Source organism: Podarcis muralis, chromosome 6 (genome assembly GCF_964188315.1).
Source record: "Podarcis muralis chromosome 6, rPodMur119.hap1.1, whole genome shotgun sequence".
Lineage (NCBI taxonomy): Eukaryota > Metazoa > Chordata > Lepidosauria > Squamata > Lacertidae > Podarcis > Podarcis muralis.
In genome coordinates, this window is record NC_135660.1 from 50,513,795 (window position 1) to 50,527,154 (window position 13,360).

Genomic DNA, 13,360 nt, shown 5'->3' on the forward strand with positions numbered 1-13,360 from the left:
AATTATGGACCAATTTGTTTGAAAGGGATGTGCACTAAATGACCACTGGTTGTATTTATATGCCACACTAAACATGGTTTTAACATGGCTTGCACAAGCAGGAATAAATGGCACGCTTCCCTATATCTTTCTCCTTGCATGTGACTGAGACAAGGGTTTGGAAGTCTCTGTGTTTGGTTACTCATGGTTTTTGTTGTTGCATGGACTAACAGTTATAATTTAACTGTGGTTAGTTTAAACCAAGCTGTCTTCAAACTTTGGTTTCTAATGGCTTGTTTAACTAACCATTGATAATATTAATTCTGAGTCTAAACCATAATTCTGAGTCTGGACAACATGGCAAGTAGGGGTTAACCAAAAGCAGAAGTGAGAGATTTTGAATGTCTCCCAGCCATATAGGAGGGTTTCTGTAACAGAGCCTAAGGCACACTGTGGTTGTTCCTGTTCATGCACATCACACTAAACCATATTTTAGCAGGACACATGATAATGGCCATTGAAGATAGGTCAATACTAAGACCACCCACCTTAGTTTATTCCACAATACACACTTTTTTAGGGGATTCGATGCAGATATTTTTCACCTTTTATTTTAATATTATTTTAATATATTTTTATTATTGCACTACAAGTCACTTTAGGGCAAGCAGCTGAGAAATATTAACAAGAGGAATGTAGGAAATATTTTTATGTCAATTGTGTTTTTGAAACACATTTTTACTCAAGTTAAATATATATTTATATATAGGTATGTTCTTAAGGAGAGGAAAATACATGGGCTTATAAGGCTAATTATTCCTGGTTTATTCTTTTGTAGGTTAACTGAACCTTCTGGATATTTAACAGATGGACCAATAAATTATAAATACAAAACTAAATGTACATGGTTAATTGAAGGATAGTAAGTATATATTTTACATTAATATCTTCTGGCAAACCAAGGCTGGGGATTTGGTGGCCCTCCAAATGTTGTTGGACTCCTATAAGTACCAGCCTGCATGGCCAGTTATAAGGGATGATGGGAATTGTAATTGAACAATATCTGGAGGACTGGTTCTCCAACACTGTAATAAACTAGGCTTTTAACTTCACAGCATAGTTTTATGCAAAGAGTATTGTTCTGTGTAACATTTCCCCTTGATAAACAATTACTAATGTTTGCTCTAAAGTTTCACTATCTCCTGGTGAATTTCCAAATCAGGACACTTCCTATTCCAGCTTAATTTTGAAAACGGGAATAGGGAAGCTTTGCATTGAACGTTGAATCAGAAATGCATCATGGACCAGGAGGACTTAACACTAATGTTTGTTGCATGCCTGGGTCCAGCTTGAAGTATGAATGCCATGCCCGCCTCAGGCTTACCTTGCAGCAGAGGCTGGGTAGTCACTTGTCATGTTAAATTTCTTTCAGTTCCCCACAGTTTCTGAAATAGATGCTGTGTTGGGTGTTTTGGGCAATTTTAACATAGTGGACAGTTTCCTAGACCAGGCTGCCGCCACCATGCAATCCTGCAGTTAGAGAACAGGTGGTTGAGAGAGCAAAACAGGTGTCAGTACCAGTGTGCCAGGCCAAGGATGCCAGGTACTGGTGCCAGCTCCATGCATATCCTTAATCTGAAAATGGCTTTTATTGATTTAGCTGCTTCCGAACCACAGTTAATGGATGTGTTACACTTGAAATTTACCATGCACTGAAATTAATATACTTAAAGATGAAAATTGCAATAACTGATTACTCAATTCTAATACTTTTGATTTCTGTTTTGCACGTGCATTTCTCTAGCTTGTTCCAGCAATCCTAGACCTGGTTCAGTATGCCATGGTTTTATGGGAACAAGCTTTTTGCCCCTACACTTCCTCTTCGTTCTCTCCCCATACATTCTCTGCTTGAAATTTGAACCTGGTTACCTGAGAGTAAGCCCTACTGATATCTCTGAGACTTACATTTGAATCGTCATGTATACAATTTTATTATTAGTTTCTTAAATAATAGTTTCCCATAATGTCTGAACTGGGAAGCTATGGTTTTAGGTTTCTCCCTCAGCTATGGATTCATATCCACATTTGGAGGGGGTCTTTGAACCACAGCTAACCAGTTCATGGAAAACTGTGGTTTAAAAAACTAAAATAACTTTTCTGAAGCTAGGTGCAGAAAGTTGAGAAAAAGAGAAATGGGAAGACGGACGTGCTGAGTTGCCCCCAACATGGGGCTGGGCTGGGCTATTGCACATGCATGATGTCACATACATGCTGCTCCCCAACCTGGCCAGGCCAACTTGGCCGGACAGTTTCCCACCTCCTCCATCACCAGCCACCTTTTTTTTCATTCGCTGCCGCAAGGTCAAGGCCACCTCGGCAAGGCCGCCTCCTCCTCCTCCTTGAGGCCCGTCAAGATCGCCAGGCACCTTCCCCCAGGCAATTGTGAAAGGGACGTGCTAGTACAAAGACACTTTGCACTGGTGCATCCCTGGTGGAGATCACCAGAACGGTTTCCTGGTAGGCGCCCTAGAAATCCTGAAAGGGACACGCCAGCGCGAAGACATTTCACACTGGTATGTCCCTGGCGGAGATTGACAGAGCACTTTCCTGGGAGGCACCCTGGCTTGTCAAAGGGTTTCACCAGTGCAAAGACGCTTTGCCCTGGCACAATCTTTTGAGTAGTGCTGTGGAATTGGGCGGTGGGCAGGCTCCTCCTTGATTATATGGGGGCTGGTCCCCTGGCCCCCCCAATGGTGCCCCTGTGGGAGGACGACATACAGCTGCATAGCTTGTTCTCAGGTTGATAAACTCTGATTTACTTAAGATAGTGAACTAACAGCATTTTCTTATATACTTACAAGTAAGATAGGTGTTTACTATTAATCAGTATGTAAATATAATAATTTGAGGTTTATTGATTTTTTTTAAAATGTATTTTGTATTTTTATGTTCTGAATCACCCTAAGATTTACGGATGACGGACAGTATACAAATTTAATTAAAATAAAATAAAATAATAGTAATGCTGTACATACAAAACTGTTGCTTTCATGCACAATTATAAGTAAGAAGGCTTACAGTTGCATTTGAAAATAATACTTGCATTTTTCATACTACTTTATTGCATCCTTATATTTATTTACATTGTATTATAAGCTACGCTATTTCTGAACAGACTATTGCTAACGTTCTTGCTGTTTTTTTCTTCTCTTTTAGTCCTAATTCAGTTTTAAGACTAAGATTTAATCATTTTGCCACAGAATGTAGTTGGGACCATATGTATGTTTACGATGGAGATTCAATATATGCACCTTTAATAGCAGTATTTAGGTAAGTACTTTAGCTTAATAGCTTCTATTACAATTTTATGAAAATCTTTGTGTGAATGGAAATTTAGCATTACAGTTTAAATTTGCTGTAGGACAGGTGGGTGTGGCTTGACCAAAATGGCCTTGCCGGCCAAATGAGGAAGACCGCTGGGCCCAATTAGGCCCGGGGGCTAGTGGTTCTCCACCATGGATTGGCATGTTCAGTTTTTAATCAGTCCTTGAGTGAACCCATGTTCTTAAAAGTTTACCACATTTGACTTTTCTATGCATTCCATCCTGCACAGTTCTTCCAACCCTAAATATAATTATGAACATGGTTATTTTTATTGGTTTCAAGTCAGCTCAGTACATTTTGAAACAAACAGATTGAAACTAAAAGTTCCTTCACTGTTTTTCTATTCTTTCAACATGAACTTGGCTCCAAGCATTTCACACTTAATGTAGGAAAGAGTAAATATTGCTTTCGACATACTTTAATTTATCATGCAATCTTTTCACACCAATAGCTATTTTCATACAAACTAGTATTTTTTGAAATGTTTTGAAGAATTTTCCTAATATAGTATTTCAATTGTAGTGCATAGAAATCTGAGACAGGCTCTTTTAATTAAGAAAAAAGACACAGTCCCATTAAGAATGCATGAATTTCTGTCTTTTTTACACTCTGCTTCAATCAGGGCAATGGAATGAAATTCTGGAATGTTTCCAAATTGTACTGAACACCCACTGAATTATTCACATTCTTATTTTTTTTATTTGCAATGTTACTCGTTATGTAAACCTTCTCATGTTTAATCTTTTGCAGTGGTCTTATAGTTCCTGAAGTACGTGGAAATGAAACTGTACCTGAAGTTGTTACTACTTCAGGATATGCATTGCTACACTTTTTTAGTGATGCTGCTTATAATCTAACAGGATTTAATATTTTTTACTCGTAAGTATCATTTTGTTGTTTATTAATCAGCAGAGATATATTTCTCTTAGTAGATAAGTTTTGGGGCTTACGATATTTGAAGAGGTCGTATGCAAATTGGGAGTTTGGCAAAGAATGGGTTAGAATTCATACAAATTCATATAAAGATGCTCATGAGAAGAAATGCAATCAGAAAGGTTCTTTCAGGAACAACAATTAGTATAAATATTGTGTTCTTCCATGACTGAGTTGTTGTTTTATGAGGCTGTGTGATAATTTATTGTGGAACAAATTAAATCAGGTAGAACAAAAGGATTTTAATATGATATGAACAAATCAGGTCAAGACATTGTATATTAGTAATGTTTGTAGACCTTGAGTAGATAAGACAGCTTGGCTGGAATGGCTTTTAGAATGGGTCCCTTGGCCTAGGGTTGTGAAGGTATGCTACACCCAGCACAGTGCTAGGAGGTTAATGTGAGTGACCTCTTTACATCTGTCTGCAAGGGAAATACATTGCCAGGTATAGCAACTTATCCATGCCAGTCTCCCTAAGCATCTCATAGGAAAACAGGTTAGAACTACTACACTGACTTTAGCTGATGCTGTTTACCAAGGGGGTAAATCAGGTATAGGCAAACTCGGCCCTCCAGATGTTTTGAGACTACAATTCCCATCATGCCTGACCACTGGTCCTGTTAGATGTGAGTTGTAGTCCCAAAACAGCTGGAGGGCCGAGTTTGACTATGTCTGGGGTAAATTCTACTATACTATAGTATAGTGTGTGGGTAAATTCTTGGTAAACCAGTTATCTGCACCATCCTATCAAGTTCTTAGGATAATTTTATCAATCTGTGGTAAAAATATTAAGTGCTTGGTAGTATCCTGCAGTCAGCAAGTGTTACCACCTGGTAAAAATACATCAGCGAGGCCAGGCTCTAAGAAGTGGAGTTTTAGGACCCAGGGGAGTTGGCTGTCATCCCAAGTGGTCCAGAGACAAAAACATGACCCCAAACAGCCAGAAATTGGATTTCAGAGAAGGCAAACAAAGTTCTGAAGGGTCAGAAGCAACGTAGGGCTGCATCTGAAGATAGTTTGGAAATTTCAGCTGATGCAAAATTTGATGCCAGGTTGCTCACCAGGGTAAGACAGTTTGAGGATATTATACCTACTACATTGAATTTGGCCCAGAAAATAATTGGCAACCAAAGTGCTGGTTTTAAGCTATAAAGCCTTAAATGGCTCAGGATCAAAATACCTTAAGGACCGCCTCTCTCCATATGAACCTACCTGGACCCTGCAATCATCATCTGAGGCCCTTCTATATATGGCGCCTCCATGAGAGGTCTGGAGGGTAGCAACACGAGGACAGGCCCTTTCTGCAGCAGCTTCCCATTTGTGCTCTGCCCAGGGAAGTTCATCAGGCGCCTTGAGGCCCCAGGCAAAAACATTTCTCTTTAACCAGGCCTTTGGCTGATTAACATCCTATACCCTTCTAAATGTGTTGCTGGGGGGATGCTATTGTTTTGTTCATGTATTTTGTGTTTTTATCTTGTGAATCACCTGAGAAGGGCAGTGTACCAATTCAGTAAATAAAATAAATAAGAAGCAGGTAGATAATTAAAGACAAACAGAAGTAAAACCTAGCTAAATTCCTGCATCCTAGAGACAGATTGGAGGGACTGAGGAGCAAGCTCTGGTCTTTACAGGGTACGTTGTGCTGGGATTGGCCTTTGAGGTCTATTAATATAGGCTCAGGCTTGATAGTGTCCCTGAAGTCTATATGCAGCCCTGGTCTTGGAATAGATTTGTTCTTTTTACCAAACTGAGAAGATTACTCTTATTAGTAAGATATTAATAGTCTGGCTCTTTGCACATTACACATACATTATTTTATCCCTTTCATTCCTTGATCAATAAATATAATAATCATATTTTGAGGGATAGTGTAAGGCTAGCATTAAAATGTTATGACATTAAGAACTCATTGAATATTATAAATTTCCTGCATGGAAACTATCAAAAGAAAAATACTGCAAATAATTGTTTCACTTGCAATGAAGCTGAAATCCATGTCATGTTCGTTTTCAGCTGAAAGAAAAGTGTATTTTGCGTCCATTGTTTTCTTGGCTTGCCACTTGCTTATTCAGATTTGCCCCTCTAGGTCTAACTTTATAACAGTATAATAAGATACTAGACTGGAAATATAAAAACATAACCTCTTGAATGACCTCTTGATATTTTGCTTATCATAGTATAATTTGTTTCTAATTCTGATTTTGCCGTTTGAATGGCTCATCAGATAGCTCCATTTGACTTCCGTGAGATAACACTGATGTAAGAAGTTTGAAGGTTACAGCTAGAAACCATTTTCTTATCTCTTTCATGAAATGATTTCCCCCCCCCCAATTATATTAAAGTATAAATAAAGACCTGAAAATCAGCGTGTCATTTCTCCATTTCCTTTCTTTCTTCTGATCTTCTTTATTACAGAATAAATTCATGTCCCAATAATTGCTCAGGGCATGGAAAGTGTACAACTAGTAGCTCCATTCCAAGCCAGGTGTATTGTGAATGTGACAAATACTGGAAGGGAGAATCCTGCGATATTCCTTACTGTAAAGCTAATTGTGGAAGTCCGGATCATGGCTACTGTGATTTGACCGGAGAGAAACTCTGTGTGTGCAATGACAGCTGGCAAGGTGAGTTGGAAAAATCTTTCCTGAAAGCTGCTGCCCTACTTGAAATGTCCAGAGCGTCCATTATTTATTTATTTTCCAAATTATTGCTACCTGCACTTAGGCGAGAACTCAGAATGACATCTTATTCATCCTCTGTCATTCAAATAAAGCAAGAGCCTCTGGATTAAGGACTTGTCCCTTAGCCTCAAGATGGATCAGGTTAAACATTTAAATAGATTTCCTACAGCTTGTTGCTTGAGCAATCCAACTTACTTTAACCTGGGACACCTCCTATTTTATATGCAACTATTTTAATGGCACCTTTGGAATATATTAAGTACACCAGTTTTCTGTTTTTTCTTCAGACTAATAAACACACCAGTGGCTTTTAACATGCACTCTCTCCCCACATAATTAGGGTCATTTACTCATTGAGCATGTTTCTGCACATTCCCTACCATAGAGTATCACTTAATTGACAGGTGTCCTTCAGCCATATTTTATTTACATGGATAATGCCTTAGCCATTCTCTCTTGGACTCTTTTATACTGTTTGAAGCCTGAGTTTATGAGTAACTATGAACAGTCAGGAAATGTCATGGTAAGCAGAAGCTCCCAGGCTGTGGAGCAGTAGCTGCATTTGACAGGTGAACCTACTTAACTGCAGTGTTAGGAGCTAATATTTTGATGTTGAAATGATATGAAGGTAGTGGTTGGGAAACCATTTCTTAAGATACTCTCACTTGATCTTGAAGGTTGAGTGTTAGTTGTTACAATCACAGATATTTCCTTTCTGTGTGCGGTGCTCAAGAGAGTGGCAGCTATCTAGGTGTGCTTGGATGAAATAGATTATCTAGACTGAATTCATTCTGAGTTTAGGTTGGTGTTTGGAAACCTTGATGTATAACTTTGGATGTTCTCAAGCATGATACCTTGTTAGGCCTGCCTTGCAGGTCTGGGTTGGAAGCCATGGTGATACAGTGGTTCCACTTGTTACCTGTAGGGATGGTTTCAAAAAGTAGTGTTGGGGGATTTCTGCTTCAGCCAGTAGACTTTGAGTTTTTGAGTTCCTGCAGAGTTCCATCTTATCCTTCAGGTTCTTTAACATCAATATGAAGTTGCTGGGTGAGGTCATTGGGGCATTTGGAGATGGATGTCGTTAGTCTCCTTGTCAGCTGTATAAGGTGAAGCTGTGAAGGTGCTGAACTGCTATCTGGGCTTGGTAACAAACCTTTTAGTACAGGATATAAAGAGGATATTTGGTACTATACTGTGTTTTTCTGAGCAATTGTGACATCTGGTGGATAGTTTGGAATGAGCATCTAGTATAGTAAACAGAATTATGAAAGAAAATAAAATTAGTATTCAGGCACCTTCTAAAAAGTTCGTTTAAAAGCAAAAAATATTTCTGATATGGTAGCTCAGTATTCACTGTAATATTGTCCTTTCAAGGTTTTTGTATAGATACTTAGTAATCCCTAGCTTACTATATCTAACATGCATTAGAATAGCAATACTAAAGATGGGATATACAGAAAGAATAGAAAGAAATGTAGCTTTTTGCTTTTCAGCCATCCTCTGCATGTCTTCCCCTATCTGTACTAAAAAAAACAGCAAAAAGCTTGCGGATAAGAAATCCAAATACTTGCACTCAAGTATTTGTAGTGCTTTCCCTACTACTGTCTCTGAATTCCATAGGAGCAACTCAGACATAAAATTATATCTACTTCTTATAGTAGATTGACCATAATTAATACCACATATTGTCAATCTTTTCTCCTTTTCTTTTCTTTTCTTTTCTTTTCTTTTCTTTTCTTTTCTTTTCTTTTTTTGACCCTTGGGTACATTTGGTATTCTGGGAGTATGCAATGGGACAATACTATCTATACTCCCTCCCTCTCTCAGATTTCTCCCCCTTCCTTCCAGCTGCTCCCATGTCAATTTTTATGTACATTTCAGATCTGAACTGCTGATCTGAACCTTGAAAAGCACACGGAGCTGAAAAAGGATGTGGGCAAGAGTGGTGTTCTTCCAACTCTTCCCTTCAGAACTGTATATTTTCCATGGGGGAAAAAAGTAACCATCCTCAAGACAAAGGGAGTAGTGGATGGTGGGGGTGGGAAGTGGAGCTCAGAGGCTTTGCAGATACCAGAGCGACATTATAAAAACTTGCTGGTCTAGGTCATTCTAGTCTAGAATCCTTTTCTTCCTGTGGTCAACTGGATGCCTATGGGAAGTCTGAGCAGGAATGTCCTTAAGAGCACCACTACACCCATAGTAACCATAATGTCAACTTTGGAGCTAGGCAATTTACAAAGACTACAAGCTATTAGGTGTGTCATCTGTAGTTCCCTTCTTTTGTACTGAGTTTTGTGATGGGTGTACAGACTCTTATCTGCTATTTCCTAGGCTCTAGATTCAAGAACTGCTGTAGGGTCAAGTGCTAATGTTTCATTGGAATATTCAAATTTTATTGGATTGTGATTGTATAGGAAATGATGTTGTGATTGACTAGAAATCTGCATGTATTAAGAATTCTGCTTTTTCAGGCCCTGTGTTATCATAAAATAAAATAGTGGTCAGAAACCTCTGGCCTCACAGACCAAAGTAGGCCATTTTCACCAAAGCACAACTACCTGCCTTACAGCTGATACCATACATAATTTCAGTTTTAGGGCTGGTAAACACAGGGGTCCTTAAAGTACTCTCCTGATTTTTCCTTGGTAAGCAGGGCTTGCTCACAGCACTAACTACCTCCATTAAATCAGTCCATTTTCAGGCATAGTTGGGATTCTGACTGCTTCTGCAATTGGACACTTTTCCTTTGCAAACAGTTTTGCTATTCACCAGAGGAAAAATGTCCATTTGCAGGTGTAGTTTGAATTCAAATCTCACCTACAAATAGCAAAAGCCAGGTTTGCTATCTGTATTTATCAACTAATTTGTGCTGACAGTATGCTGCTTTGAAGTGGCCCATGGAGCCATGCTTTCTGGTTCTTGGAAGGAAAAATATTTCCCATCCCTGGCATGAAATCGTGACACAGCTGAGGGGATCTCCTTTTACATTCATCTCACCATTCTTTAGTTGGCCTGTGAAGATAAGGAGCTGTCCAAAGTACTGGAACGTGAAAATTACTTTTAACACAGATACACACCTATATAGCTATATGCATTCTTAGCTCTAATGGTCTCTGAAGTTAAGTATGACACCAGGGTAACTAATTTTTAACTTCAGACACTGGTTGTTTTAAATGGCTGTGTGGGGATTTGTGGGGCTGTGTGGGGATTTAATCCCTGGTATGACATGCGGGTGGCTTTGTGGGTTAAACCACAGAGCCTAGGACTTGCCGATCAGAAGGTCGGAGGTTCGGACCCCCACGACGGGGTGAGCTCCTATTGCTCGGTCCCTGCTCCTGCCGACCTAGCAGTTCGAAAGCACGTCAAAATGCAAGTAGATAAATAGGTACCGATCTGGCGGGAAGGTAAACGGCGTTTCAGTGCACTGCTCTGGTTCGCCAGAAGCGGCTTAGTCATGCTGGCCACATGACCCGGAAGCTGTACGCCGGCTCCCTTGGCCAATAAAGCGAGATGAGCGCCGTAACCCCAGAGTCGGCCACGACGGGACCTAATGGTCAGGGGTCCCTTTACCTTTACGACATGTCCTAGTCTGATGCTCGATAACACAGTGGTTCCCAACTGGGATCCGTGGACCCGAGGAGTCCGCATAATGCACCCAGGAGGTCCGTGGCACCATTCACATAACTAAATCTATCATAAGAGATATTGAAAGTTTCAAAATTGGAGGGTCCATGGCATGGCTTTTGAAAAACAGGGGGTTTATATTACTTAGCTAATTGGGAACCACTGCTGTAACACACTACATCAGTTTTTCCCCTGCTACCTCTGGTTTTTTCCCTGCTATGGAAGAAAAAACTGTAAAAACTATAGCAGTTTAATGATACACCGTTTGTTGAAATATGCTACAAAAGTATATATAAAAGTATGTTAATAGTGAGCTTAGATTTTATGTGGATAGCTTTCTGTTTCTGCAGAGGCATAGCTGAGATATCAAATGAAAGATTTCTCAAACACATAGACTTTCCTCCCAAAGAAGTATAGAACTAGGGGTCAAATGGCTAAATCCGTTTCTGGAAAACTTCAGAAGACACTACATTTCTAGCATCTACAGGAAAGTGAAGTAACAAAAAGCCAGCTTGTAAAAGTCAGATTGCCTACAGCTCCCACTTGTCAGTCTTTACCTGTAGGTGAATTTCAAAGAAAGCAGATCTGTTGTTTGTTTCACCTTCAGCTATAAGTGGACATGGTGACATATTCAGTTCAAAGTGCTCACATTCTGAAGGTAAGTGACATTTAGTGGGAGAATGGAAGGAAATCATCTTTTCTCTTTTCCCTTTCATCCTTTAGTTCTTATTTGCCCTATTGTTCTCTCTAAACTATATTTGTTGTTCTGTATTTGAACAAGAGTTATGCTTGCAGCACTCAGAATTGCTTCATCAAGAACAGAAGTTATACATGTGCTAGGAAAACATCAGGTAAAATATTCCTGAAATAAATTTTAGTAGCCTCTTTTAGGCATTTTTGTTGATGTAGGTTTTTGAATGGCTTCTAGGCAATTCCCATGAGGTGTCCAACTAATGTAGCACTTCACTTAATACAAAAGCCTGCTCATTTCTGTAGATTGGACCACCAGCTACACATGTAGAGAAACCAAGGATCCAAGCAAATTATTTAGGTGCACCCAGGGACTTTCTTGGGCACATAGAACTAGCTGTAGGGTTATTTTGATCCCAGCAAGGCGTTTTCCAGCATGAGAACAATCAGCAGCATGGTAGAGCCTTTAAGGAGTTTATCATTCTAACACATGACACACAGCAGAAATCTCTGGTGTTTTATCCTAATGATGCCAGCCAGCAAGAAATACCTGCGGCTTAATCACCCTCCGGGACGTAGAGGGCATCCCCTAAAACTCGAGAGAGAGCAGCAAGCACATGTAGATTAAAACTATTGCAGGTAAAGGTGCAATCAGCTGCATCACACAGATGTACAGGCTCCAGGAAATGAAAAGCCAAGCTGTTCATAAATGCCTGACACATATGTTAGTTAATAATACTGTTACTCTTGTACAGCCAATGGGTTTTCTGGAAGTACCAAATATATTCTTCTTAAAAAATACAACACATAAATGATTTTTAAAAATGGACAACAATTGCTAAAGAGTTAGTTGATTATCTGGGGCCAAACTATACATTGGTGTCAGTAAAAAACATGGTGGAGCCAGCCAGATGCACAGTTTGCATCTGGACAGTCTGCACAACTTAACTCTGCTCATTTTGCCTTTATGCTGTCCACTATGTGAGGCTGCAGACACTACAGTGTAACAGTGGTGAATAGATTCCTAGTGCACCATGAACAACTCTTTTACAGAAAATACCTCTCATTCTAACCAATTACAATATCTATTTCCATTTAAGTTTTGGGATGCACACACTTTGTTGTTGTTGTTTAGTCGTTCAGTCGTGTCCAACTCTTCGTGACCCCATGGACCAGAGCATGCCAGGCACTCCTGTCTTCCACTGCCTCCCACAGTTTGGTCAAACTCATGCTGGTAGCTTCGAGAACACTGTCCAACCATCTCGTCCTCTGTCGTCCCCTTCTCCTTGAGCCCTCAATCTTTCCCAACATCAGGGTCTTTTCCAGGGAGCAGTTTAAAGTGGATTCAGTGCACCCCATGGGTTCATGGGCTTTCCTTTTTTTGTGTCATCTCCATTCAAGTAATAATAATAATAATAATAATAATAATAATAATAATAATAATAATAATATAATATTATTTATACCCCGACCATCTGGGTGGCTCCCAACAGAATAAAACATCAAACATTAAAAACTTCCCTAAACAGAGCTGCCTATTTCCTTGACATCTGATGGGAGGGCGTTCCACAGGGCAGGCGCCACCACCGAGAAGGCCCTCTGGCAGCCTACACTTTCCCCCCTTTAAATTTGTTTTTCTTGACTGGTGGAGTGTGGGTGCATTAAATCACACTGTGTTTTGTTTTGTTACATATAGGCCAATGTTTTCATGGGTGCTATCTTTCACCACAACTCCCAGTTCTGCTTGCTCAATGCCTGAGCACAGCCTAGCTATTCTGTTTTCTTCCGCTCAAAGGAAAGAACATAGTGTCCAGTGCCCCTGGTTGTTGCTGGATGCAATTTCTCACCATTGTTAATTTTTTTAAAACAACTGCAGACCTGCTCTTGTCGAAAATGGCTGCATTAAAATAAAAATAGAACTAGTCCTCACAGCTAATAGTAGGCAGGAAAGGAAAAGGGGCAAGAAAAAGAAAAAACACTTTCTATAATCCCACCTGCAGTTGCTCTTCCCCACCGTGCCTTGGCCATGTATGGTTATTCTCCAACCAACACAATGACCTTTTACA

General features: G+C 39.7%; 1 protein-coding gene across 4 annotated transcripts in view; it reads left to right on the top strand.

The window, feature by feature from the left end:
- The window catches only part of ATRNL1 (attractin like 1), a 501,150-nt gene that overhangs the window by 50,455 nt on the left and 437,335 nt on the right, over positions 1 to 13,360 (top strand). For 3 of the 4 annotated variants that reach the window (XM_028730152.2, XM_028730148.2, XM_028730149.2), the window contains exons 2-5: positions 818 to 901; positions 3,196 to 3,309; positions 4,114 to 4,242; positions 6,715 to 6,923. In XM_028730152.2, the coding sequence (XP_028585985.2) occupies positions 818 to 901; positions 3,196 to 3,309; positions 4,114 to 4,242; positions 6,715 to 6,923 (536 nt within the window). The remainder of the gene's footprint in view (positions 1 to 817; positions 902 to 3,195; positions 3,310 to 4,113; positions 4,243 to 6,714; positions 6,924 to 13,360) is intronic. The other variant, XM_028730150.2, reaches the window with a different exon arrangement.